The 27741-nt window shown below is 39.5% G+C and overlaps 4 protein-coding genes across 7 annotated transcripts in view; all 4 read left to right on the top strand.

Annotated features, from left to right (window-relative positions):
* The first annotated feature begins 287 nt into the window (after positions 1-287).
* LOC113150674 (nuclear factor 7, brain-like) lies at positions 288-1995 on the top strand. The gene has a single exon (XM_026343294.1). The coding sequence runs from the start codon at positions 405-407 to the stop codon at positions 1839-1841; it is 1437 nt and encodes a 478-aa protein (XP_026199079.1). The 5' UTR covers positions 288-404; the 3' UTR covers positions 1842-1995.
* Positions 1996-5891: 3896 nt separating this feature from the next.
* Positions 5892-7563, top strand: LOC113150677 (nuclear factor 7, ovary-like). Its single transcript, XM_026343297.1, has one exon. The coding sequence runs from the start codon at positions 6003-6005 to the stop codon at positions 7422-7424; it is 1422 nt and encodes a 473-aa protein (XP_026199082.1). The 5' UTR covers positions 5892-6002; the 3' UTR covers positions 7425-7563.
* Positions 7564-8998: 1435 nt separating this feature from the next.
* On the top strand, positions 8999-17370 carry LOC113150625. Of its 3 annotated transcripts, none has more exons than XM_026343207.1 (12): positions 8999-9046; positions 9855-10599; positions 11210-11283; positions 11517-11597; positions 11705-11764; positions 11849-11914; positions 12024-12131; positions 12653-14552; positions 14947-15066; positions 15168-15506; positions 15952-16275; positions 16776-17370. In XM_026343207.1, exons 2-12 carry the CDS (start codon positions 9972-9974, stop codon positions 17072-17074), a joined length of 3999 nt encoding a protein of 1332 aa, XP_026198992.1. In that variant the 5' UTR covers positions 8999-9046; positions 9855-9971; the 3' UTR covers positions 17075-17370. The 3 variants fall into 3 exon arrangements, with proteins under 3 accessions (XP_026198992.1, XP_026198991.1, XP_026198993.1); XM_026343206.1 differs by having other exon boundaries at positions 9016-9079; XM_026343208.1 differs by having other exon boundaries at positions 9016-9079; positions 15952-16208; positions 16776-16993.
* Positions 17371-17478: 108 nt separating this feature from the next.
* The window catches only part of si:dkey-13n15.2 (protein transport protein Sec24C), a 10594-nt gene continuing 331 nt past the window's right edge, over positions 17479-27741 (top strand). The window contains exons 1-21 of one of the 2 annotated variants that reach the window (XM_026343210.1): positions 17479-18016; positions 18585-19310; positions 19643-19695; positions 20177-20230; positions 20592-20703; positions 21224-21351; positions 21533-21668; positions 21926-22035; positions 22168-22280; positions 22412-22603; positions 22923-23019; positions 23173-23277; positions 23414-23581; positions 24326-24422; positions 24509-24657; positions 24818-24956; positions 25192-25313; positions 25600-25779; positions 25860-26057; positions 27268-27357; positions 27605-27741. The exon at positions 27605-27741 is cut by the window's right edge and continues 331 nt beyond it. In XM_026343210.1, the coding sequence (XP_026198995.1) occupies positions 18632-19310; positions 19643-19695; positions 20177-20230; positions 20592-20703; positions 21224-21351; positions 21533-21668; positions 21926-22035; positions 22168-22280; positions 22412-22603; positions 22923-23019; positions 23173-23277; positions 23414-23581; positions 24326-24422; positions 24509-24657; positions 24818-24956; positions 25192-25313; positions 25600-25779; positions 25860-26057; positions 27268-27357; positions 27605-27741 (3059 nt within the window). In that variant the 5' untranslated portion in view covers positions 17479-18016; positions 18585-18631. Of the gene's footprint in view, positions 18080-18584; positions 19311-19642; positions 19696-20176; positions 20231-20591; positions 20704-21223; positions 21352-21532; positions 21669-21925; positions 22036-22167; positions 22281-22411; positions 22604-22922; positions 23020-23172; positions 23278-23413; positions 23582-24325; positions 24423-24508; positions 24658-24817; positions 24957-25191; positions 25314-25599; positions 25780-25859; positions 26058-27267; positions 27358-27604 lie in introns of both variants that reach the window. The other variant, XM_026343209.1, reaches the window with a different exon arrangement.

The raw sequence follows: 27741 nt of genomic DNA, 5'->3' as shown, positions 1-27741 counted from the left end.
CAATAAATCCATTTCATGTCCTGTACTTGATGCCGTTTTCAGTAAAAACATGCTCAAACATGAATTATGTCATCATCACCTTGTCACTGTAAAAAAATAAGGAAAAATTCTTCTAATAAAACCATAAGATGGAGAAAAAGTTTTAAATAGTGAACATTTCTTTACGTTTCATCCTCAGCAGTGAATTTGAATGAATTAGGAGAAAGAGATTGAGGTCTAAATAAATTACATCCTAACACCACCATCTGCTGGATAGAACATATCATGACAGCTGTTGTTGAAAAGACGTAAGACGCCATTAAAGGGTGGGAGTTCTCTCCTGACAAACGTATGTCTGAAGGATTGGGATCAAGGGAAGAGACAGTGATTTGGTGAGTCTTGTTGTTAAGGGGACAGTAGAAGAAATGGCTGACAGAGCTGTTTTAGAAGATTACCTGTGCTGCCATGTGTGTTCAGAGATTTTCAGAGATCCTGTGTCTCTGAGCTGTAACCACAGCTTCTGTTCAAGCTGCCTGAAACAATTCTGGGATCAAGCTAAAAACAAAAACTGTCCCATTTGTAAAAGGAAATCATCAAAAGAAGATCCAGAAGTGAACTTTGCGCTGAAGAAAGTGGCTGATTCATTTGCTGGAAGGAAACAAGCTGAATTAGAGACTGAAAAAGAAACAAAAAAGGTGGAGTTTATATGTAGTAAACATCAAGAAGAACCTAAATTGTTCTGTGAGGGTGAAGGTAGAGCTGTTTGTACTGTCTGTGATTTTCCTCATCACACTGGTCACAAAGTGGTTCCTGTAGAACAAGCAGTCAGTGACCTGAAGGAGCAGCTGAAATCAGACTTAAAGTCTCTACAGGACAAGAGGAACAAATACAAACAAGTGGAGAAAACCTACAATGAGATGATTGAACACTCCAAGAAGCAGCTGTTGTCCACAGAGCAGCAGATCAGAGCAGAGTTCAACAAGCTCCAGCAGTTCCTGAAAGAGGAAGAGGAGTCCAGACTGGCAGCTCTGAGGGAGGAAGAGGAGCAGAAGGGGAAGACTATCAGCAGAGAGATGAAGAGGATTGAGGAGCAGATCTCCTCTCTGTCAGACAGTATCTGTGCTGTTGAAGAAGAGCTGCACAAACACAACGTGCCATTCCTCAGCAGTTATAAAGCCACTCAGACCAGAGCCAGAGCCCAGAGCTCACTGTCAGATCCACAGCTGCTCTCAGGAGCACTGATAGATGTGGCCAAACACCTGGGCAACCTGTCCTTCAGAGTCTGGGAGAACATGAAGGACAAGGTCCACTTCAGTCCTGTCATTCTGGACCCAAACACTGCAAGTGGATGGCTCTATCTGTCTGATGATCTGACCAGTGTGAGACGTGGAGACACAAAGCAGCAGCTTCCTGATAATACAGAGAGAAACACTGAATATAGCACTGTTCTGGGCTCTGAGAGCTTCAGCTCAGGGAAACACAGCTGGGAGGTGGAGGTGGGAGATCATCCTAGCTGGAATGTAGGTTTGGCTAAAGAGTCATTTGACAGGAAGGGAGAGTGTCCTGCTTCACCAGAATATGGATTCTGGTGTTTACTGCATCGATGTGAAAAATACACTAATGGGTCTGCTAAAACTTTGACAATGAAGAAGAGTCTCCAGAGGATCAGCGTCCAGCTGGACTATGACAGGGGGGAGGTGTCCTTCCATGACTCTGAAGACATGACTCACATCTACACTCACAGAGAAACTTTCACTGAGGAACTCTTTCCCTATTTTAATCTTGGACAACATGGTGATGCCAAAACCACTGATATCAAAATCTGTCCAACTGAGATTTCTCTGCGATGTTCAGAGATGTGATTTATAAACATGATGATTGTTTGAAGTTTATCATACATGAACTTCATCACTCTTTACAATTTAATATTTTATTTAAAACAGATTTGATTCTGTGTCATGTGTCATTTAATTGTCTTTACTCAGTGTCTCTGTGTCTGCAACAATATTTATTAGTTAAACACTGTTTTCTTTTTTTATACCTCATTTGTAAGTCGCTTTGGATAAAAGAACCAAATGACTAAATGTAAATGTAAAATTTAATCCAAAGTGTTAATGTTTTTACTCTTTATTCTCAGTGATAAGGTTTGTAATTTGTTGTCAGTGGTCACAGAAGGTTTTTCCTGTATATTATCAGAAATCGTAAAAAAAATTGGACCTACAAATTATTGCTTTTTAATTTTTACTTTCTGTCTTCTTTTTTTTTTTTTTTTTTTTTTTTTGATAATTCTTCATTGAAAGATGTTTTGTTTGTTTTAGTTAATTTTTATTGTTGCTAACTCCTGCTTCTGATACCATCTTTACTTTTTATTGTATTTCAACAGAATATTTGCTCCTGTTGTTTAATAAGTGTTTATTTAATTTGACTGCTGCTTTTCTCTGAGCTTTCTGTTTTAATTTGAAAAACATGGTTCTAACCCTAACCCTTTTTAGCAGCAGATTATCTATTTTATTGCTGCTTCACTGACAAACCTTAGGTTGACAGTTTGCAATGTCTTGGTCAAAGGTTATTGTTTAGAAGTGACTATATTTCTGGACACATTCATAAAATAGTCCATGATCACTGCTGCTTTGTCATTTCACTTCTTTCACACAGTGATTCAGAGAAGATTTAATCTTAACTGCTATATTGACATTAATTTAACATTTGATAAGTTAATAAATTACAGGTTTTTGAAAACTGCTATTAAACATCTGTGACAATCTGAACTGAATCTTTCCCACTGTATTCTCTCAAATTTTGTGTCAAAAATAAATGATGTAACATTAACAATTACAAAAGTACTGTACTACTGTAAATATGTAAATAAACAAATATTAAATAAACTGATTTAAAAGGAGTTCCAGGAGTATTTTATTGTGTCCTTTTGGGATTTACTTGCTTAACTTCTTGAAAACAGCAAGTTACAATTTTTAACAACCTGGGGCTCGGACACTAATAAATACAGTTTTGTTTTTAAATCTTTTATAATTGTAAATTATTGAAATTGGAAAAAGCTAAGTCCATTCAGTTTTAAAACATTTTGTTATTTATTTGTGAGGGGCTAAGTCGACAATTTTAAACATGCATTTTGCCACGATGTTGTACCAGATATAGCTTAAAGCTAATTTGCATCTACAGTTCACTGGCAGGTCACAGTTAAATACACAAAGCACAGTGACAGAGCAACACTAGACTAACAGGAGAAGACACATAGGATGTGTTAAACTTTTCAAAAGCAAAAAAGTTGCACTATGCATAAACAGCAGCTTGCATGAGTTTGTGGTTATGGCATCAATTGTCTTTTAGCAGTTGTTTATTTTATTTTTAAAACTACTAAAAGTTATGTTGTCTAATCTAGCCACAGGGGTTGCAAGCCAGTCTTTTCTGTGCCTGTCCCAAGCCCGGATAAATAGAGAGGGTTGCGTCAGGAAGGGCATCCGGCGTAAAAATTGCCAAAATAACCATGCGAATCATCCACAAGACTTTCATACCGGATCGGTCGAGGCCCGGGTTAACAACGACCGCCACCGATGCTGTTAACCTACAGGGTGTCGGTGGAAATTTGACTACTGTTGGTCGAAGAAAGAGGGGAGGCAGAAGGGTTCGTGGTCAGAGAGAGAAGGGGAAAGGCAGGAGCATAGGTTTGAGAATAGGGACTCTTAACGTTGGCACGATGACAGGGAAAGGTAGAGAGCTGGCAGACATGATGGAGAGAAGAAAGGTAGATGTTCTGTGTGTGCAGGAGACAAGGTGGAAGGGCAGCAAGGCACGTAGCATTGGAGGAGGATACAAACTGTTCTACCATGGTGTGGATAGGAAGAGAAACGGGGTAGGAGTGATCATGAAGGGGGAGTTTGTGAACAATGTCCTAGAGGTGAAAAGAAATGACAGAAATTGAAGGGGTGATGGTGAACGTAGTCAGTGGGTATGCGCCACAGGTTGGCTGTGAGTTAGAAGAGAAGGAGAGATTCTGGAGTGAGTTTGATGAGGTCATAGAGAGTATCCCCAGAGGAGAGAGAGTTGTTGTTGGAGCAGACTTCAATGGGCATGTTGGTGAGGGCAACAGAGGTGATGAGGAGGTGATGGGCAGGTTTGGTGTAAAGGAAAGGAATCTGGAAGGACAGATGGTGGTGGACTTTGCTAAAAGGATGGAAATGGCTGTAGTCAACACTTACTTCCAGAAGAGAGAGGAACATAGAGTGACATACAGAAGTGGGGGTAGGAGTACACAGGTGGACTACATCCTATGTAGACGAGGTCATTTGAGAGAGGTGACTGCAAAGTGGTGAATGGTTAGGCTGAGGCACAGAGACTGGGTCAGAAAAAGAAACTGGTTTAGAAGAGCTGAGGGGATCTGTTTGGCAGTAGAAACAGAATTGGCATTTTCCAGCGTCTGCAGACAGGCGTTAATGGAGTGAAGAGTAGACAGGACTGCCTGCAGAGTCAGAGTAGCTGTGAGAAGCAATGGGAGATTGACTGCGCTAACAGCTCTCCTCTTCGGCTGAGGTGTGTCTGGGAGGGATGATATTTTGGACCTTTTGTCTTGAGACCCACTGGATCGCCAGAAGCCAGTGTTTCCACATCTGAGAGAGCAAAGGAAGGAGGAGGTGTGCGATCAAGAGCGTATGTTGCATCAGCCGATACCTGGAGCTGGAAGTTCTGAAGGCCGGGAGCCGGATTGATGTTTCAGACTATCAGGTGCTCAAATACAGCCAAATCTTCCTTATTGAACTTTTGCCAAAGCTTAATTTAAATCACCAGCAGTTTTTCTTGACGTTACAAATTTAGTAGTGTTAATTTAGAGGTATAAATAAGACGTTATACAGACAAATATGCTAATATGTTTTTACAAAACACAGAAATACATTTCAACTTTTTAGTGTTTTTTTCTTATTGAAACTCTTTCAACCTGTTGCTGAGCCACAGTCTGACAGGATGGAGAAGTTAAATGGTGAAACGTTTACTTGTACGTCAGTTCATAATCATGAGATGTTTTTTGTGAAAAGTTCAAGAAAAGAAACAAGTTACAATAATACAGAATGAAGATCCTAATAAAGTAGATAGACAAATAGTTCAGAAACATTTATTGTCTGTAATTTACTTAAAAATTGAAGCTACAAGTTACAGCAATAAGAAATCAGTGTGTTCATGTTAAGTTATTTGATTTCATCATCACCTGCTGCGGATTTCATTGCTTTATTGATGAAGTTAAGTCTTTAAGACAGTGAATGAGCATTTAGATGTAGTCAAATTAAAAACTGAATTATTTGTCAGTTGCTCTGCAGTTAATGAGATAAGCTTCAGTATCATCATCAATACTGTGAGTAGGAGGGTAAAGAGAATAAATGAGCTGAAAATTAAAAGAAATTCTATCAGGTTCAAATGAACTATAACAAAATGATGAAACAAAATGAATAATGTTACTGAGTTTAGTTTAGTGCTGCTTGAAGATAATTAGAAAACATATTCACCACATATTTTCCCACTTGACATGAGAGATTTTAAGCAAGGAGAAGACAGAGGAATTAAACCTTTTCAGTTTCTATTTTTGTACATCTATGTAGTGTTCTATATTTAGTCCAACTGAATGAAGACAGCGTGGCCTTTAGAAGATACGGTGTCCTGTTACAGTAGCTGAAAAATAAATGTTTTATTAAAGCAAAAATCTAAAATGTCAACAGATCATAGTTTTGACTGTGTTATTTTTACTTAGTTGTTCTTATCTATAGCAAACCTACTACTACTTCATAGGAAATGTGTTTTTGAATTAAGAGAAACAGATTGAGCTCTAAATAAATGACATCCTAACACCACCACCTGCTGGATAGAAAACATATATCATGACAGCTGTTGTTGAAAAGAAGTAAGACACCATTACAGGGTGGGAGTTCTTTCCTGACAAACATATATCTGGAGGATTGGGATAAAGTGAAGAGAAAGTAATGTGGTGAGTCTTGTTGTTAAAGAATACAGTAGAACAAATGGCTGAGAGAGCTGTTCTGGAAAGTTTCCTGAGCTGCCATGTGTGTTCAGAGACTTTCAGAGATCCCGTGTCTCTGAGCTGTAACCACAGCTTCTGTTCAAGCTGCCTGCAACAATTCTGGAAACAAGCTAAAAACAAAAACTGTCCCATTTGTAAAAGGAAATCATCAAAAGAAGAACTGGGAGTAAACTTTGCACTAAAGGGACTGGCTGATTCTTTTGCTGGGAGACAGGAAACTGGATCATCTGAGACAGAGAAAGAGAAGAAAATGGAGGTTGTGTGTAGTAAACATCAAGAAGAACCTAAATTGTTCTGTAAGGATGAAGATAGAGCTGTTTGTACTGTCTGTGAGTTTTCTCTGCACCACACTCACAAAGTGGTTCCTGTAGAACAAGCAGTCAGTGACCTGAAGGAGCAGCTGAAATCGGACTTAAAGTCTCTACAGGACAAGAGGAACAAATACAAACAAGTGGAGAAAACCTACAATGACATGATTCAGCACTCCAAGAAGCAGCTGTTGTCCACAGAGCAGCAGATCAGAGCAGAGTTCAACAAGCTCCAGCAGTTCCTGAAAGAGGAAGAGGAGTCCAGACTGGCAGCTCTGAGGGAGGAAGAGGACCAGAAGGGGAAGACTATCAGCAGAGAGATGAAGAGGATTGAGGAGCAGATCTCCTCTCTGTCAGACAGTATCTGTGCTGTTGAAGAAGAGCTGCACAAACACAACGTGCCATTCCTCAGCAGTTATAAAGCCACTCAGACCAGAGCCAGAGCCCAGAGCTCACTGTCAGATCCACAGCTGCTCTCAGGAGCACTGATAGATGTGGCCAAACACCTGGGGAACCTGTCCTTCAGAGTCTGGGAGAACATGAAGGACAAGGTCCATTTCAGTCCTGTCATTCTGGACCCAAACATTGCAAGTGGATGGCTCTATCTGTCTGATGATCTGACCAGTGTGAGACGTGGATACACTCATCAGCAGCTTCCTGATAATCCAGAGAGAAACACTAACTATGCTAATATTATGGGCTCTGAGGGCTTCAGCTCAGGGAAACACAGCTGGGAGGTGGAGGTTGGAGATCATCCTGACTGGAATGTGGGTTTGGTTAAAGAGTCAGTTGATAGGAAGGGAAAGTGTCTTGCTTCACCAAAATATGGAATCTGGTGTTTAATGTATCACAGTGGAAAATACACTGATGGTTCTGGTGAAACTGTGACAGTGAAGAAGAGTCTCCAGAGGATCAGAGTCCAGCTGGACTATGACAGGGGGGAGGTGTCCTTCTATGACCCTGAAGACATGACTCACATCTACACTTACAGAGAAACTTTCACTGAGAAACTCTTCCCATATTTCAGTGTTGGAGAAAGTGGTCATGCCAAAACCACTGAAATCAAAATGTGTCCAACTGAGATTTCTCTGTGATGTTCAGAGATGTGATTTATTAACATGATGATTCTTTGAAGTTTATTATACATGAACTTCATCACTCTTTACAGTTTATTTTTTTCTCTAAAACAGATTAGATTTTGTGTCATTTCATTGTCTTTACTCAGTGTCTCTGTGTCTGAAACAATGTTTATCAGTCAAACACTGTTTTTTTTTCTTGTACCTCATTTGTAAGTCGCTTTAGATAAAAATAACTAAATGACTAAATGTAAAATTATATCCAAAGTGTTAATGTTTTTACTGTTTACTTTCAGTGATAGGCTTTGTAATTTGTTGTCAGTGGTCACAGAACACTTTTTTCTGCATTTTTTTTCTTTGATAATTCTTTATTGAAAGATTATTTGTTTGTTTTAGTTATTTTTTATTGTTGCTAACTTACATTGTGTTGTTTTTACTGTTTATGGTCAATAACATGAATGATTAATATCGGCGTCTGGTTGGTGATAAAATTAAGAAAATACTAGCAGTAAATCAACTACTGTAAAAGCAGCAGCAAAACAATAACTCAGCTCATGATTCATCCAATAAATAATAGTAATAGAAAAACATCAGATTTGGCTTAAGCATATATCAGGAAATCTTCTGTTTGATGGGCTCAAACTCTAAATTCAATCATAGTATTTTGATATTTCATAGTGGTAATGAGCTGTAGAGTAGGTTAACAGTGTTCCCATTTGACTAGAATTATCAGCAGATTATCTGTTTTATTGCTGCTTCACTGACAAACCTTAAGTTGACAGTTTTGCAAGGTCTCGGTCAAAGGTTATTGATCAGAAGTGACTATTTCTCTGGACACACTCACACTAAATAGTCCATGATCACTGCTGCTTTGTCATTTCACTCCTTGCACACAGTGATTCAGAGAAGATTTAATCTTAACTGCTATATTAACTTTAATTTAACATTTGACAAGTTAACAAATTACCGTTTTTTGAAAACTACTATAAAACATCTGTGCCAATTTGAACTGACTCTTTCCCACTGTATTCTCTCAAATTTTGCGTCGGTTAAATACATTTTTTTTTAAATCTATTTGTGAGGGGCTAAGTCGACAGTTTTAAACATGCATTTTGCCACGATGTTGTACCAGATATAGCTTAAAGCTAATTTGCGTCTCCAGTTCACTGGCAGGTCACAGTTAAATACACAAAGCACAGTGATAGAGCAACACTAGACTAACAGGAGAAGACACATAGGATGTGTTAAACTAATCGAAAACAAAAAAGTTGCACTATGCATAAACAGCAGCTTGCATGAGTTCGTGGTTATGGCATCAATTGTCTTCTAGCAGTTGTTTATTTTATTTTTAAAACTACTAAAAGTTATGTTGTCTAATGGGATGTTCAACTAAGTTGTGGCTTAGGAGTGCAAGGCTTTGACTGTATGTATTAAATATATTAAAGGATGTTTTTTTTTCCCCACTGGCTTTATTGTTTATTTTTAACAAGTTTCTTTTTTATAAAAGTTTCAATATGTTTGACATGTGCAGCAATAACCCTCTTATTTTGAAAACCGAAGCGGAAGTGTTTTGTTTGCGTCAGCGGAAGAGCGACCGACACGAGGTAAACAACGGTTGCTGTTTCCGGTGATGTCCGCAGGTCTGTTTCTTACGTTCAAGCATTTTACTAAAAGTAAGATGTGATTTCTGCAGATACGTTTCTTTTTTTAGACTTGTCGTTGTCACTTATATGATTACTTCCAAACTTTCACAGCTGAGCGTGTTAGCACCTAGCTAATTCACGTAACGCCAATGTTATGTTTGCTAGTTGTTGTTAGCCAAAGCCTCAGCTAGCTTAGAGACATAGTAATGCAGTGATAAACTGATACGGAAGTTATGTGAAAAATAATAATTTGTAAATAAATGTATATAATACATTGCGAACTAGAAGTGTGAAATGATCTGGGACAACAAAGGGCAACGACTTGCCAGGCAGCTTTAATTTTTTAATTTAATTTTAATTTAATAAAGTTTAATGTGATGCCTATGGAAAGTGTCCACATGAGATCTGTAGAATAACCAGAGAAAGGACATTTGTTTTCAGAAACACATGTTCTGTGCTATCAGTGTGAGCAATGCATCATTTTATTGTAAATCCTGTTTCAAGCCAAAACTATTAGTCTAATATAGTTAGTAGTGGAAGTAATTTGTTATTATTAATCTAATTTGAAGGAAATTCAAGTGTCTAATAAAAATTTTCATTTTTAAGCATAACCAGTCAAACTATTTCAAATATTATCTTGCAGCTGCTTGATAGTAGTTGCTGCTTTTCTTTGTCTCAATTGCTTCATTAGTTTGTCTTTCTTACCTCTATTATTAATGTCAACTAAATATTTTACTTGAATAAAACATCACTCTGGACTTTGAAAACTAATAATCAGCTGGTGACATGGTGTTTTGCTTTGCAGGGACCTGTCTCAGAAGAAATAGAATAGACTCAAACCAATGCTGATGGTTATGGAGAATGATGGACAACCTAACAACAAATAAGAGTCACATTCCCTGCCAGTCGTGGGTGAACCAGAATGGCTGGTCCACAACTTCTACACAGAGATCCCCTCCTCAACACACCAACTGACTCTCAGCATCTCAGCCTTGGTTCTTCTTCTGACCAGAGACACTGCTACGACCCCCTTCAGGTGTCAAGTCAGAGCTGTGTGAGCAGCGTTGGAACATTAACATCTGGAAACAACACTCATCACTCTAATATGTTCAAAAAGTCTCACCTTAGCAACAATCCATCATCTACCACGTTGTTCACTAACACTGTTATCCCAAGTACCTCCAACACCATGTCTTTTAATCAACAAAGCTGTCACGGTTCATCTATGCCACTAACCGCAAACCCAGGTAAAATTGTACCCCAGCCATCTTTTCCACAACAACAAGGACTACAACCCCAACATTTACCTTTCCTCTCAACCCACTCTCCTTATAAAGCATCATTTCAACCTCCAGTAACAAATCAGGGTTTACCAAATGGATTTCAAAATTTACCCACAAGCCTGCCATCATGTGGGCGACGTGTGAGTAGATCTCAAGCTCCTTTTGAAGGAGCAAATGTGGAATCTGCTGGTTTTGCAGGATATACTTGCAATGCCTCATCTTCTTCTCAGGAGCAGCCTCAGTGGACACCTTCATCACACAGCAGGGGTAAGCTGCCTTTGTTGCACTGGAGTGTTTGTTATGTGTTATTTGTTGCCTATCCTGGATGTGTATATCTGATATTATGTCTGAATTGTACTAGGCCAGTTTGACTGATCAGATTGTTTTTACTTAATATCTCAATTAGAGGGAAATTCAGTTCACATTTATTCAAATGGATGATTTTCAAAGTAAAGTATTTCCGTAATACAAATTCAATGATATTGAAGTGTAACATTAAAACAATTGACTTAGTTTTGCATAAGATTCTGATCTTTATGACCATTATTTGCCTCAATAAATAAGCTGATGTTTCAGCTTTCAGTGGGGCCACAGTGGCTTGATTGGTAGTTGTTGCTCATCAACTCCAGCGTCAGAGGTTTGGGATGTCGAAAAACATAATACTCTGCCACTGAGGTTGCACAATTCAATCCCCTTTAAGTGCTGGCACTATGCCTGGTAAAAAGTTGGGAAAGTTTTTGCCCTTAGTGCAAAATAATGTTCACACCATATGTGTTTCGACTCCATGTGGACACAATAAAAGAAAAAAGATGTTATTACAGTACTGTCCCCATCGATGTTGTCTCTTACCCTGTCATGTCACTTGTCTTTTTCCCAGGAGCTGTAGACAAATCTATTCCTGATATAACTGCTCATCCTAACAACGAGCAAGAGGGAAACACCACTCCACAGGTGAGGAAAGCAAATTCCAAAATCAATTACAGAACAAAGTTTAGTTCACTCGTCTAGTTTTTTTCAAGGTTGTTTGCTAAAGAGTTTTTTTCCAGTGGTATACTCACTTTGAACCAGTTATCTGCAAGTGATTTCCATTAGCAAAGCAAAACATAAAGTGCACATTTCCAGCAAAGTAGGAATTTTACTTTGTTTGTTACTTAAATTTTTTATTTATATATTTATTTATTTAGGTCAGCAGTGAGGGACGACGCACAGCATTGTTACGTCAGCGTGAACAACTCCTTCAACAACTGGAGGAGATGGATAAACTTGTAAGTGCATTAAGTTTAAAGTTATAATTAAAAAGTCCTGAATTACCTGTTACACAGATTACTGTATACAATCATACACAGTAACATCATTCTGTCCCCTCATTAAGCTGGCATCAGAACCCCAAGATGAAAGCAGTGGTGAGGATTCTCCAATCACAGCTGTTGAGGTAGTTTTTTTAATACAGTTTCATCTGCAAATGATGGACAACAACTCATGCAAAAATATAAAACAGAATTTTCCCCACTTTTAGTCTGCTTCATCTCAGTGTGACCAAACAAAGACCAGTGACGCACAGCAAGATCAGTCCGCAGACGAGGTTGTAGCACCGAGCTGATTACATCAATATTTCTGTTCATTTAGGTTGTTTTTATATAACTGCGATTTATTTTTATTTTTAAAATTGTCTGTCTTGTTTTGTTTTTCAGTCACATTCAGTTTTTTCAGAAGGTAGTTCATCATCTGCATTCTATGATGAGCAAGAACAAGAGATCTCTGATGTGTCGGAGGATCAAATGTCCACAGGGGAACCTGAGGTAGTTGCTTGTATTGCTCTTTGTTTTTGTTTTTGTTTTCATCAAATATTTGAATTTAGTTTGCCTCTTGTCTCTAGGTCAAACAAAAATCATTTATGTAGGTGTTCTGTGCTTTCAGTGTTGTTTAAAGTTAAAACATAAAAATAATGCCTGTCGGACAGAAAACTTTAATCAAACCAAGAATTTAACAGAATATGAGCAAATGAGGCAGGTTAATACAATTGACAAATGATAAGTTAGAGGGCACTTAATTGTGAAGGTTTGTCAGATATCACAGTACAGAAGTTACAAACTTTATGATTACACTGTCAACAGTTCAATATTTTCTTAATAATTTTCTACATTGCATTATGGTATGCGTTGTGTTAGTAGTCACAATAGCTATTGTTGCTACAAACAAGAGTAGACTGACTAAATTGTTATTTTCACAAGCGTGCTAGAAACCCTGTAATTCAACATATTTCTACATTTAATTATTTTCTTCTTTTTTTGTGTATGTGTGTCTTGTTTTCCTGGAAAAGGAAAATGCCTCAGCCAAGTCAGACGATGACATTGATTCTGTTTATGCACCTCCCAGTGATGATAATGATGATGATGCCATGGATTGCCCATCTGACAGTGATGGACACTTATCAGATGAATCAAGTCACAGCGATTGCTCAAACTCCGGGGACCAAAGTCCTACTTTGTCAAGTAAAAAGAGAGCAAAATCAGAAAGTTCTTTGCTTAAGGACAAAGGTGTCAGTCCTACTAAGAAGATACGCACAACTGATGAGTTGAACTCCTCTGAAAGCTCCTCTGAAGCTGTAGTGTTACAAACTTTAAATTCAAAAGATGATTCCCACAAGAGGAATTACTGTTTGTTTTGCTCTCGGTCACTAACTAAAATGGCACGGCATTTAGAGAGAATGCACAGCGACAAAGCAGAGGTTGCAGCTGCATTTCAGTATCCCAAAAAATCAAGAGAAAGATTCAATATATGGAACAAGCTAATAAATGAAGGGAACTTTGCACATAACAAAGAGGTTTTGAAAACGGGGAAGGGACAGCTTGCTGTCCGAAAGAGACCTAAGAAAGATACAAAAGCCACAGACTTCATTCATTGTCTTTACTGTCGTGGTCTATATCGGAAGAAGTTTTTTTTCAAACATTTAACAAAATGCCCAGAAAAAAAGTCACAAAAGAGTCAAAATGAAAAACGGATTGGAAGAAAGTCAATAACAGTGCAGTGTGTGCTAGAAGCTTTGGGAGACATTGGAATAAGTGATGGTTTTAAGAGCATTCTCTGTGGAATGATATACGATGATGTGACACAGGCTATCATAAAGGACAAGCTTATCTTGCAGTTTGGAGAGCAGATGTTTAATTATTATGGAGCTGATGCGAAGAAGCAAGGCTATATAAAACAAAACCTTCGGCATTTAGGGCGACTTGTGCTCGAAGCTGCAAAAACGACCCCTCTGAAGAATCTGGAGGAATTCTTTTACCTCTCAAGCTTCCGACATGTGGTGTCCGCAGTGAACGTCCTGGCAGGCTATGACTCAGAAAGCAAAACATACAGGATCCCCTCACTGGCCCTCAAGCTTGGCTACCATCTACAGAAGGCCTGTAGTATTGTTAAGGATAACGCGGTGAAGCGTGGTGATGACAGTCTCGCAAAGTCTGCGCGCAAATTCCTGGGTATGTACGAGAAGAAGTGGAATAAGCTCATTTCTTCAGGTGCATTAACAACGTTAAAAGAAACAAAGTTGATCACAGATAAGAAGGTGCCGCTCGTTCAAGATGTAAAGCGCCTGTATTTCCATGTGGAGAACGCTCATCTTCTTGCTGAGAAACAACTTCGACAGACCCCTTCTGCAGAAAACTACTCTGCTCTGACCAAAGCAATACTTGCTCGAACTGTGCTTTTCAACAGGAGGAAAGGACTAGAAGTATCATCAATCCAGATATCTCAATTTCTGTCACGGAAAAAGTCAGACGTTCTTGATGACATGGACATATCTGTCTCAGATTTGGAAAGAACCATGTGTAGCGTGTTCACTAGAGTTGACATACGAGGAACCAATGGGAGAATGGTGCCTGTTATACTAAAACCCTCATTTGTGTCAGCTTTGGAGCTTCTCCTAGACGTTCGTGAGAAATGCGATATCCCCAGTCAGAATCCTTTTCTCTTTGCACGACCAAGCGCACTGTCTGCCTACAGCGGGACACAAAGCATTGGAATCTATGTCAAGGAATGTGGTGCTAAAAACCCTGAAGCGCTGACACTGAGAAAGATGCAGAGGCATTATGGAAAAATGCTACAGCTGATGAACCTGGATGAAAATGAGGCCTATCAGATTTTAGGGCCTAATAATCAAGTCCAAGCCCTACGTCAGAACAGCGACCTTGAGCTGGATGATATGGAAATGATCTCTGGAGGTATTTTCTTGTTTTTAACATTTAGATTAAGTGCAAATATCAAAATACTAAAGTGCTCCGCTTTACATTAGTGAGAAAGGAACAGGATTTAACTTACCTTTTGAGCAGCCACATAGTTTAAATCCTAGTGGAACCAGTGCATTATATGACCGTTTCTGAATGCACAAATTATTAATTTAGCTCAGATGAAAAGAATAACCTCAAAATCATAAAATGAAAATGTGATGAGTGTAGCTGTGACAACAGTGGTACAGTATGTAAGATCTGCCTTTACCTAATGTTCAGTCATACTTGTCCACAAAACGAAAGCAATTGGTTATGTTGAGGAATCTTTATTCCCAGGAATTATTTATATTATATTTCTTATATACTGTATATATTTTCCCCCTCACAGGCTTCCACAATGTGGACAATGGAGAAATTCAAGGAGACCAGGGGCCACATAAACTGTTCACCAGCCAAGTGAATGAAGCATATGGAGACACAAAGAAGACAGTAAAATCCAGAAACAAAGGTAGTAAAGGTTCCCTGTAAGTCTTTTGATCAATTTCTTTGTCTGTCACTTTGACAAAGAATATTCAATAAGAGCTATATTTCTGTTTTTTCCTCTCAAAGGTTCTGAACATATGGACAAAAAGAAATGGAAGGAAGCAGAGGTTCGTGCTGTGGAAAGGCACATGATGAGTTTCATTCAAGGACACAAGGTTCCACAGAAAAGTGACTGCTTTCAGTGTCTTGAGGCTGAGCCACATGCACTGAAGAGCCGTACATGGAAGGGTGTAAAAAACTACGTGAGAAACAGGATCACTGCACTGGAAAGACAGAGCGGGTCTAGCAAGGCTTTATCCACAAAAAGAAACAGGCCTGAGCATGTGAAACAAAAACATGAGAAACCAAGCAGGACAAAGGCCCACATGACTACACCTCCAAAATCTGTTCAACCAAAGGAAAAAGGTAGTGATAGCGATTAATAATTGTCTTTCCTTTTCTTTTGGTACATTTTGGGTCACCTTGGCAGATTTACGGAATACACAAAGCTGTTTCAACAGTAACTGTAACGCTTTCCTCTAAAGACCTGCTAAGAGCGACTGTTGGGAACTGAACGTACTCTCTATGTCTACAGTGATGGACTGACACGCAACTGATCTGCAAATTACACTGAACAGGAAGAGAACTTAAAATGTGCATAGATGTGAAATCTCTATTTTTTATTTTTTTGCTTGTATTCATGAAATAATACATTGACTTGTTATGTATGTATTTTTTTTAGTTGGCCATACTATAAAAGATTATTTCTGCAAAACCAAGCAACCACAAAGCTTGTTGAGGATTTCTATATATTGCTCACTTGTGACTGAAGTTGTCATAACATCATTTGTTTTTCTTTTCACTCTTGCAGGCCCCAAAAATAAGGACAAACATAAATGGGGGGAAGCAGAGGTTCATGCTGTGGAAAAACACATGATGAGTTTCATTAAAGGACACAAGGTCCCACAGAAAGATGACTGTGTTCAGTGTCTTGAGGCAGAGCCACATGCACTGAAGAGCCGTACTTGGAAAGGTGTAAAGGACTACGTTAGAAACAGGATCACTGCACTGGAAAGACAGGGCGTCTCTCCCAAGGCTGTAACCACAAACAGAAACAGGCCTCAGCAGGTGAAACAAAAACGCACCACCAAGGCCCACATGACTGCACCTCCAAAGTCTCAACCCAGGGAAAAAGGTAGTGTTGGTCATTACCAGTCTTTTCTGTTTGTAAATTTGGAGCCACTTCAAATTGACGGATGCACATATTTCCTCTTAAGACCTGATGATAATGACTGTTGCTAAAGACTTGACAGAACAGTGAACTGTTTTATAAATAAACATACTCTCTATGACTACAGTAATTGGCTGACACGTGACTGATCTGCGTCTATAAATTACACAGCAGTGAAACAAAAATTAAATGTTGACAAACTAGATGTTTTATAAACATACATGAAATCAGATGATATATTGATTTACAGCCAGGATTTAGTTTCCTTGCTTGTTTCAGTGAGGTGTTGGTGGGTTGTTTGTGTTCCAGACACTCAGTAAATCTAAATTAGTTTTTAGTAAATCTCACTGACACAGAAGCATTATCTGTGATGTTAGAGAAAATTATGCAGAGGATTTCTTTATATTGTTTCCTTGTGACTGACGTTGTCATAACATCATTTGTTTCTCTTTTCCCTCTCACAGGCCCCCAAAATAAGGACAAACATAAATGGGGGGAAGCAGAGGTTCATGCTGTGGAAAGACACATGATGAGTTTCATCCAAGGACACAAGGTTCCACAGAAAGATGACTGTGTTCAGTGTCTTGAGGCTGAACCCGTAGCACTGAAGAGCCGTACGTGGAAAGGAGTAAAGGACTATGTCAGAAACAGGATCACTGCACTGGAAAGAAGCGGTTCTTCACAGGCTGTTTTCAGAAACAGTTACATGTCTGAGCAAATAGAGCCACATCAGAGTACTGTATGTTTTCAGCAGCTGTGGTAGAGCAGACATGTTTCCAGTAGCAAAACCTTTTTTCAGAAGTTTCCTCTTCTCCATTAACTTCAGCATTTTATTTGATTCCCCGTTGGGTCTCTTTTAATTTCTGTCTTAATCAGAAAACCTGTTGTTGCATTTCTGTGAAATCCTGTTACACAAATTTAACTGTATAACAACTGTATGTTTTTGAAACTGTTGTTTTACACACTGTAACCAAGTTATCTGGAGTACAGTATTTTGTTTTATATACTGGCCTTATGTTTGATTTTGTGTTTACAAGTAATAAAATGCCAGAATTAGTGCTCCAATTTATCTCTTAGGAAAAAAATTAGTAATTTGTTAAGAAAGTAGAAAACATTGAAATTGTAGTGATTAGGGATCCAAAGACCAGCTGTGCTACAACCCTACTGTTTGTACTCGGATGATGATGATGATGATTAACAACATTAGCTGTAAAGTCACATTCAGTGTAATAATGTAAAAGCATAAAACTATTATAAAAAAAGGAATTTGGACATCATAAGTCAAACTTCTGAGGCAGCAGAACTGTGTCGCTACTAAAATGCTATTTTCATTAACTAACCATTGTCCTTAGAAAATAATCTATCTAGAATATTAGACATAAAGTAATATTATTTCATTATTATAAATATGTGTACAAAGAAAAAAGCTGTTATTCACAGCAGTGATGTATCACAACTTTATTTTTTTGTGTAGTACAGACTTTTATTTTGACATAAACAAACGGAAACGGAAGTGCTTTGACGTAATTGACGCACACCTGACGACACCGTTGCTCCAAGACTCAGGTTTATCACGAAGCCGCTAAAGATGTTATAGGTTTTATTAACTAGCGTGGGCTTAATTTTAATAAAACAAAAAGAGGAGCAAACTGTTAAGTTCGCTTTAAAGAGCTTCACTTCCGTCGCTGCAGTGGGAAATGACAACGTTAGTGTTACTAATGTTACCGTTCATTCACGAAAACCCCGCTGTTTTCATTGACGTCTAAAGGTCCAGTTTAATCTTTTATTACTTAACTAAGGTTGTTTTTTATCAGTTTGGCCTTTCTGATGTTTCCTCTCTGTTTAAAGATGCAGTGTGACGTTAGCTAGCAACCAATATATCAAGTCTTTCACATCCATCATTAGGGAACCGATATGTAGTGGGCTAATATTAGCAAACTAGCCAACGTTACACAAAACCTATTGAACAGAACAGTTAAGTAGACATATTGACTTATAAACAATCTGCTCTCTTAGCGGTGTGTTTAGATGATGTAGTTAGGCTAAATGCTATATTCAAGATGTGACAGAGCTAGGTCAGCTACCTGCTTTGCTTACAGCATGAGGTATATTTAACAGTAAGAGCTCACGGAAAGATAAGCATTGCTTTTTATTGTATGTTGTTAACCTTGAGATTTCTTTGACAACAGCTGTCATGTTGAATTTCGGCCTGTTGTGAGACTCACATCACCACTTTAAGTCACCTACTGTCATTTTTTGCGATGCTCCTTTAGGTCCCGCCTCTAAGGAGAAACAGGCCTATCAATGATGGTTATGGAGAATGATGGACGTTCGCACAGCCAATCAGAGCCAGACACCCGGCCAGAACAGCATGATCAGAGCCTCACCTCCAGGACCCTTCTACAGTCCTCTGCCCAGCTTCCAGCAGCTCAGCCTGGGGTCGCCTTCTGACCACACATCCTGCTACAACAACCTACATGTGTCTAACCAGGGCTTCCACGGAGACCTGTCCACTCTTTTGCCCAGAAAAAACACTAATAACAACATAATTTATAGCAATAATGCTGATCACACTGTGCGGCAAATCAGTCCGGATGCTCATCTTCCATCCATGGTTCCAGTTTCAAGCCAAGGAAGAAATATACCTCCATGTTCTCTCCCTGTAATGCATGAGGAGATGCAGCACTGCAAGCCTGAACAAATGTCACTTTACTCCCCTCACAGCCCTTACCAAGCAATATCGCCACCTTTCTCACCTCCATACGTACAACAGAGTTCTCTAAATGGTCCTCAGTCACCACTTCAGAAACATCTGCCCTTCAGCCCTTTATCATTTGGACATTGTGTTAATGAAAGAAATCCACAGTCACCCCAGCCTGCATTTGAGAGGACACATGCGGAGTCCTCTGTCAGTGCTGGAAGTATCTACAACCATGCTGCTCTACCCTCCTCCCTTATCCAACAGCAGCCCCAGTGTACACTGTCACCACACTCTACAGGTAGGTTTATATCTAATACGTACATTATATGCTTACACACACGTTGCAGAGCTTCACACAGCAGTTGATACTATAAGGGAAATTACTTACTACTACTTATCCAAAGTAATGTAAAGATGAAGTAGCTCAGGCTCCAACATCAGCAACAGAATATGATACCATAAGGAAGACATATTAAAAATTATTTATAAGCAATATGTTTACGGTTATTATACTAATCAGTACATCTTTGACTGATTGACTTAAAACTTAGTTGACACCATAACACTGTGGCTTTTCTCTTTGGTCCTATTCGACCCTCTGTTACTAAACTCTTCTGTTTTTTTCCTCAGGAATCATAAGTGACTTTATTTCTAATACTGCACAGGACAGAATCATCACACAGGTTTGAGAAACATCAGATTGAAACTCATGAATGCAGAGCTTATCACTGACACAAGTATTTATTTCCTCAGTTACATTTTCTTGATTAAATAAAGTAAATAATATTGCGTCACAATAGAGAATTATGGACATCACAGTTTGTTGTGTTTTTATTTTAGCCCACAAAGAAAGGTTAATGTCAAATATACATAAGAAATGTTGATTTGTTGTCAGTTTCTGTCCGTCAATCAATTGAGTTGTTTCCGCACCAGCCCGAAACAATACAGCTGTTAAACAGCTGTTACAGCTGATGGCTATGTACTTTGCAAGTTTAAGTAACTGGCATGTAGCCTCAGCACAAAAAATTTGTAGGAAAAATATAATTCATAATGTTTTGGTTTACATACTTCAGACGGAATTCATATTTTTTCGACTCAGTATTGCTGCAAATATATTAAATCTACAGGAAAAAAAGGAATCTTACCCAGAAATTCTCTTTACAGTCTCCTATCTCTGAGTCTCGTTATGGCCTCGACCCTGAGCTGCTGCCCAGTGCGGTAAGTTCTTTCAATCTCTCCATGAACTTCTCTTGTCTTGTAACTCGTGTTGACTAACTCCTGCAGCTGGTTCCTCTGCAGGTCTGTTATCCGCCCTGTTTCTTTCACACGTTTACTCTTAAAAGGCAACACACACATGGGCAGCAATGCAAAGCACTGCATCAGGTGACACATGTCATACGGCACCAATGTGCGTTGTGGATTAAAGTAGTGTTTGAGATATTGGGAAAATAGCTGGAGGCAAGTTTATCTGCTAGAAGTTAAGTGCTACTAATGTAGCGTCTCTAGCAACACGTTTATAACACATTTACTCTTTACCTCTTGCTGATTGACAAGGTTTCATCCCTGTCTCTCTATCTAGGTGAAGGTGATGGCAGAAGACAGGGCAGAGTGGGAGGGTAAAGTCTTCATCTCAGAGCCTTTTTCTCCTCTTCCTCCTCTGGCAACTACTTCCTGCATAGTGGAAGACAGAGGTAAAGACACACAGCCCTGAATAACACAGATCGCATTCTTAATAATGCATGAACATTACATACAGCATACGTTATGAGTGAAATCTAAGTAACTACATAGTCCTTACGCAAGAATGTTTTAGTGCCTTGAAACCGGACTAATACTGTATTCATTATTGATTATCAAGGTTAAATTAGACATTAAGTATGTATAGGGATATCAAATGAAAGGAATATAGGGCTGTACCTGTACCACAGGATGCTGGATGTGTGATGTAATGTCTCATCATGAATTCTGTATGGTCAGTAACTTTATCTTAGCTCTAAGATTGGTTTCATTATGGTCCGTGCTTGCTCTGTGTTGCACACCCTTATCAGTGTTTAACCAAGTCATTTTGTCAGCATAACAACCCCTCTCCCCACTGAAGTTATTCAGTAGGACTTGAAGCGTGTCGTGTTCAAATTAAGGCAAAATAAGCTTGGCATGCCTTTGGTAATGCAGTGAGACCCTCATGCCACTGACCTCATCTCTACTGAGCAGGTAATGCAAGTCCTTTTGCAATCCGTTCCACCTCATACTGTGTGCCCTGTGAGGGACAGGCCGTCCTGCTCAGCCGTTTGCCAGTGGGAGCTCTCATCACCCCTCTGACAAAACAAAATGCTGGAGAGGTAGGTTTTTAGCTTTAAAAATAAATGGCACTACATAAATCAAGGATCTCCAAATGAATAGTAGAGATACAAAATGTTTTCACTGAAATGAAACCAACATGTAGTGATAAAGAGAAGCATGTGCTGTTTGTTAAATTGTGTGTTATGTTAATGTATATACGTGTGTCTTTGTTTCCTCTAGATGCCCCTCGCAATGTGTAAAGAGTCTGAATGTGTTGCTGGTTGTGGGTGGTGTGGAGCCTCCATGTGCTCAGCAATGGTCTGGCAGGACTGTGGGCAGCGGTTTTACTGCCCCTTCTGTGGTAAACTCAGTGAAGGTGAGGCTTGACATTGAGTAAGTGAGTGTTTAGGTAAAGCACACGGCCCCACTGTAGTTGAACTTCAGTGTCAGTATGCTAGCAAAGATGGTTGTTGGAGCTGATAAGGCCTTGTTTCCACATTGTTGTCTCTGTTAAGCTGCTGTTATTGAAAGTGCTCCTGAGTAATATGTATGTAGGTAACCTCCCACTTTATTGAATTAACACAGTCTGTTCTGTCATAGTAATGGCCTTTGTTCTCCTTTTTTGTGTCTCAGTACCGTGGCAGCACTACCAGCCCACCAAAGGTGTGGACGGGGTTCGGGTTGATAAAGACAGGAGGCCTGAGCTCAGTATGGGGTCATATGAAATACTTAACTCTCACAAGGTTAGTTTCAACTTTGCTTTTATCAACATTAATACAGTCATTTCTAAAACAGGAATACAATATTCCTGTTTTGGAAATGACTATTTGAGATGTTTGTTCATCAGTATAACCAATTTGAAAATATTACCTCAGGGTGAACCTGCTGCGCTGCTCCTAGCTATAGATGTGTCAGCCTCAGCACTGAGAGGAGGACATTTGGAGTTTGTAGCACAACAAATACACACTCTGCTTACCTCTCTGAACAGGTAAAACATGTTCCCATGGAGCTATACATGCACACACACTTCCTCAAAGCCTGCTCAGTAGTATCCTAATGTCTATAAGGAACACAGGAACAATGATGTGGCGATCTTTAATGTTGTATTCATTTGTGTAGGGAGGAAGGCGATGCCTTATCAGATGTCCGTGTTGGTTTGATGACATACGACAGCAGGATCCACCTGTACAACCTCAGCCCTGCCCTGTCCCGCCCACACATGCTGGTCATTACAGAGACTGAAGACCTGGAGCTACCTGTGAGGGAGGGGCTTCTGGTGTCCCTCAAAGACTGTATAGACAGTATCGGCAGGTAACAGATGTGTTGACTGATCATTGTTTCAGACAGATGAGTCTCTGTGCATTAACTCACATTAACTCAATAAAGCCCAGCAGCTACAGTACAAGTAGACTTATAAGCAAACAATAAACAGTGGTTTATTTGATATTGATTTATCATTTGTAATAAAACCCTGAAACTGTATGTACCATTAAAATCAGGCATTGAGGATTTATTTTCTTATTGCTTCAAAGAGAAATACTTAGGAAGGTGTAAGTGTTTTTTTTTTTGCTGCTTTGAAAATAATTTCTTCCCTTTGTTTGATTAGTATTTGCTTGTCATCTGTCTATAGTGTGTTGCAGTTAATTCCTCAGTTTAGCTCAGACTGTGATGACTCCAGTGGAGTTCCCATGGAGCTGCCTGTCAAAGCAGGGCTAGCAGTATTGCAGGTTGGTAATCTCTACACAAGTTTTCTGCTTTAAAGTTTATTTCCATTTTTCTCTCCTATATGTTTGTTTGCTAACTTTTTTACACCAACACGTTGTAGACAAAATATGAATCACTGTTGCTGTTTAAGGACCTTACATGTTCTTTGTGTGTAGGCCCTAAATTGTCCTGGCAAGCTGCTGATCTTCCATACTGCCCCTCTCATAGAGATGGGACACACAAACACATCCTCAGGGTTCTTTGGGTCCCACAGACCAAAGGTATGTAAAACACAAGCGCACATCGTTGGTCTTAATTTCAACCTTAACCAAACAACTAAACCCACTGCGCACAAATACAGTATACTGAGCAGCAGTTGTACACTAGCATTAATTCCCACATCTGTTTATTTCCCAGTCCATCTTCCAGCCATCAGACGCAGCCATCTCATTGGCCAAGGAGTGCATCCATCAGGGCTGCGGCGTTCACCTGTTTGCCCTCTCCCAGCAGGATGTTGGGGGCGCTTGGCCGGGGCATATTCCATATCTAACAGGTGGAGCGCTGCACATGTACAGCCATTTACAGGTATATCAACAGCTCCTCCCACATCTGGAAATGGTTGTGGTCTTTTGTTAAAGGAGAAGTTTCACATTGTGGAAAATAGACTTTATTGTCAAGATATAACTGAGAATCTTGATAACACTTTAATATCTTTCAACTCAATTCAACTCTTAGCAGAAAGTATGAAAACATTAGAACACAGCTAGACGGGATCTCTTCACTGCCAAATCTCACTTTAAGCGACCATAAAGTTAACAAATTAACTAAGCTAATTTAATTAATTATATGTAATTTGTTCACTCACTTACCAAAATAAAGTCTGTATGCTGCTTTTTGGCTCTGAGCTGTGAAATTATTGCCAACCAGAAAAGAGAGTAAAATCCAATCAATCAGTGTGTTAGTGCTGATTCAATTAGGAAGATATACAACATTAATTGGTGAATTTTCAAGGTGCCAGAGGTTTGAATTTATTCCAGTGAAGCAGCTGGTTGTTTTGTCCTGTTTCCAATTTTTGTTTTAAGATAAGCAAACCAGCTTCTCATCTAAATCTTGGCAAGAAAGTGAATCAGCATATGTCCAACTCTCTCAGCATATGTGTAACTGTTTCTTCGAACTATTCCTATATTACTAATTAAGTGAAATTGTAACACTGACATATGGGTAGCACCTCTATAAATGCAATACTTTCTGATGAAATGATGATGCTGAGCATATAGATGAGTACTGTTCTGTTGTAGACTGTATTGTTTTTTGTTTTTTGTATTACAGGGAGAATTGGACAGGGAGCGTTTCATCACTGATATAAAGAGAACTGTAGAAACAGACACAGGGTACAAGGCTGAGCTCAGGATTTTTGTTAGCAAAGGTGAGTGAGAGGTGTTGAGCAGGATTATGCAAACAGCATCTTCTCAAAAACACCAGTGATTCCACTATGTGTACACGCCCTTACAGATCTGCGAGTGTCTGGCTCTTACGGACTGTTTATCCCTGGTCCGAGTCCTGGCCGAGTTGCCGTGGCAACCATTGACTGGCAGACAACCCTGGCTGTGGAGCTGGCACACAGCAGAGCTCTGGATGAGACGAGAGGTGTAGCCATACAGGTGAGTTTATGGTCAGTTAACATCAGAAGTGTGTTGAATTTACAAACCCATGACTTGTGTTGTTTAGGTGTTGTCTGATTCCAACACAACAACTGTGCCACAGACATTTGACAGTGATTAATAAAACTAAAACACTCATCTCCCACCTCCTGTGTCCCAGGCTGTATTGTCTTACAGCACCCAGACAGGTGACATGAGGACCAGGGTTCACACCCTGACACTGCGATGCTCACGTCAGCTCCAGGACACTTTCCGGCACTACCAGGCTCAAACGCTGCTCAGCTTCTATTGCAAGAAGAGTAAGAGCTGTAGATCAGTAGATTTGTTTTACTATTACACACCTAAAATATTTTCTAAAATACATAAACAAACAAGACCATAATTAAGATGAGTCGGATGTTCTCATACTGGATATATTGTGAACTCAGCTCCACAGCAAAAGAGGTTTTGCTCTATTCTTTCTGACAGAGATAATACAAAACAATAATTCATAGATTTTAAAAGGACGACGCGTGTTGTGATGTGTTTGTCTAGTGTACTGTGCAGTGCTGGAACGTCCTCTGCAGGAACTGAGAGAAGAACTGCAGACAGAGGCAACAGAGGCGTTGGCATCTTACCGCAAACACTGCTGCTCTGCTTCTGTATCTGCAGGACAGGTGAAGTTTTTAAACATAAAATACCTAACATAGTTTATTTATCTTCTATAAGTATAATGTTTTATTTGTACACTTCAAAATATAAATGTGCCCTTTTTAAATTGTAAAGAAAAAGCAGGAAGATTTAACTCTATTTTTGTTACCTTAAACCAAGTTTACCCTCAGATCAGCCTCATTTAGTTATATCAAACCTTTTCTTTATATTAATTATCTCAAATCTAACGACGCCCTGAATTAATCTAAATATTTTTTACCATATATACTCCACTCTGTGTGTGTCCTATAGCTGGTTCTGCCTCAGCACCTGCGAGCTCTTCCTGTTTACATCAACAGTCTGAGGAAGAGCGAGGTGCTGCTGCCGGGTCTGAGGAGCTCTGTCCACCAGCGCATGCAGCAGCGCTGCCAGGTGCTCAGCATGGACACGTGCAGCACCACCACTCACTTCTACCCTCTTCTGCTGCCTCTGGTCAGTATGATGAGTCAACAGGACTTTGTCTTGACGACTACAACGTAATAATAATAGAGTTTCTCCTTTGTCACCTGTAGCCACTGTCAGTTGAACCCTCCAACCCCCCAAACCCAGAGGAGGCTCTGCGTTGCTGTGGTGCCAGCCTCGAGCCCAGAGGCCTGTATCTAGTCCATGCACCCCTCACCCTACTGCTCTGGGTGGGCACCCAAGTTCCAACAAGCACCCTGGTCGAGCTCTTTAACATCAGCTGCTTTTCCTCCCTGCCCTCTGGAGAGGTAAGGATAAGGGTGTGATGTAGGTATGAAGATAAAGTACACAAAGACTAATACAGTCATGGTACTAGTACAACTAAATGTAGCTTGATTGTAGTGAAAGAATCAACAAAGAAAGAAATGTGACCTCAAGGAAACGTAAGACGAAAACTTTCCACATTAATTTTAATTAATGGAAACATCAAAAGCTGCTGTTTATTGTTCCCTAGTGTTAAGAATTAATAAGTGTTTAAAAATAAACTACGAACTGGAATTTGTTTGCATATAAATATGATGAAATGTTAAAACAATCTTATTGAGAAGAAGAAAGTGATTGAGTGATTGGGAATTGGAACTGGTCTGAGATGAAAAAGACTTGATGTCTCTCACCACAGAGCTCAGCTGTTTTTTATTTTTATGACACTAATTTAATTGAATCATAATTTATTAGCTAAATGTGCAAACATACAAAGAAACGTCTCAGTGTTAGCGTCCCAAGGGCGACTTATACTGTAAGATAAGCAGAAAAATAAAGAATAGAACAGAGCAGAATGATATAAAACACCCTAAAAGATAACAAGAGCATTTAATTCAAAACTTAAATGTATTTAGCTACAGAGAAAGGAATGGGAATCATATTTGAAATGAATAATGCAGACGGTGCAAAATGACCTATCACATTAGTAGCAGGTTATGTCGTACATGATTAAATGTAGCATGTAAACATGTCCTAGGATTTGAAATGAGAGTGAGACTGTTACTGTAAGTGGAGCAGTGGTTGTTGATATAACAGTGGAGGTGGGACACAGTCTGCTCCACTGTTTAGAAGTGAAACTACTTCTGGAAAGAAGCTGTTCAAGTGGCTGCTGATGGACGTTTTTAGAAGTAGTGTTTTTCCTAATGGAAGCTGTTCAAAGATAAAGTGTCCATGGTGTGATGGGTTGATGGGTCAGCACGCTGCTTGTCCTGGGAGGAGCTGATCAGTGGGGGGACGTTTGCAGCCGCTGATTTTCTCAGCTGAGCAGACGATTTACTGCAGTGTCCTGTGTGTGTGCTGCACTGTACCACAAAGTAATGGATGTTGTGAGTTGTCTAGGATCCTAGCTGTGCCAATTTAAACAGCCTCAAGGCTCAATGAAAATATTGTGTTTCTAACAGGCCATGAATTACACTGTACCACCGACAGGTTCACACTTTACTTTATATGTGTGTGTGTGTGTGTGTGTATTTTCAGACCAAGCTGCCAGCTCTGGAAAACCCTCTATCTATCAGAATACGATCCCTCATCAACACACTGAACTCCCGGGCGCCCTGCACCCGCAAGGTGAGCTGCAGACCATCACACTGTAGCTGAAGCCAAAGGTTATACAGCTGATGTTGTGTTGTATTATCCTGCTTTCATGTAATGTCAGGTTTAGTTTAAATTTGAAAACTAGAAACTAAATGGACGCTACAGCAGCGTAGAGGTGTTGGGACAGTTACTAGCAGGGTTGTGTTACCTCAGCATCATCTATGCCAGGTAATGCCACCACTCGTAACTACTGACAAGCTCATGTGTCTCACTGTCTCAGCTGTGGGTGGTGAAGCAAGGTGATACCTGTGAGGAGGCCCTGCAGCGCCACCTGGTGGAGGACAAGAGTCCCAATGGTGGAGCATCCTACGCTGACTTCCTCTACCATCTTCACATCAACTCCGTGCGAATGTTGCA

This window comes from Anabas testudineus, chromosome 9, assembly GCF_900324465.2.
Source record: "Anabas testudineus chromosome 9, fAnaTes1.2, whole genome shotgun sequence".
NCBI lineage: Eukaryota > Metazoa > Chordata > Actinopteri > Anabantiformes > Anabantidae > Anabas > Anabas testudineus.
Note: the sequence above shows the minus strand (reverse complement) of the source record. Positions and strands in the feature narration are given on the sequence as shown.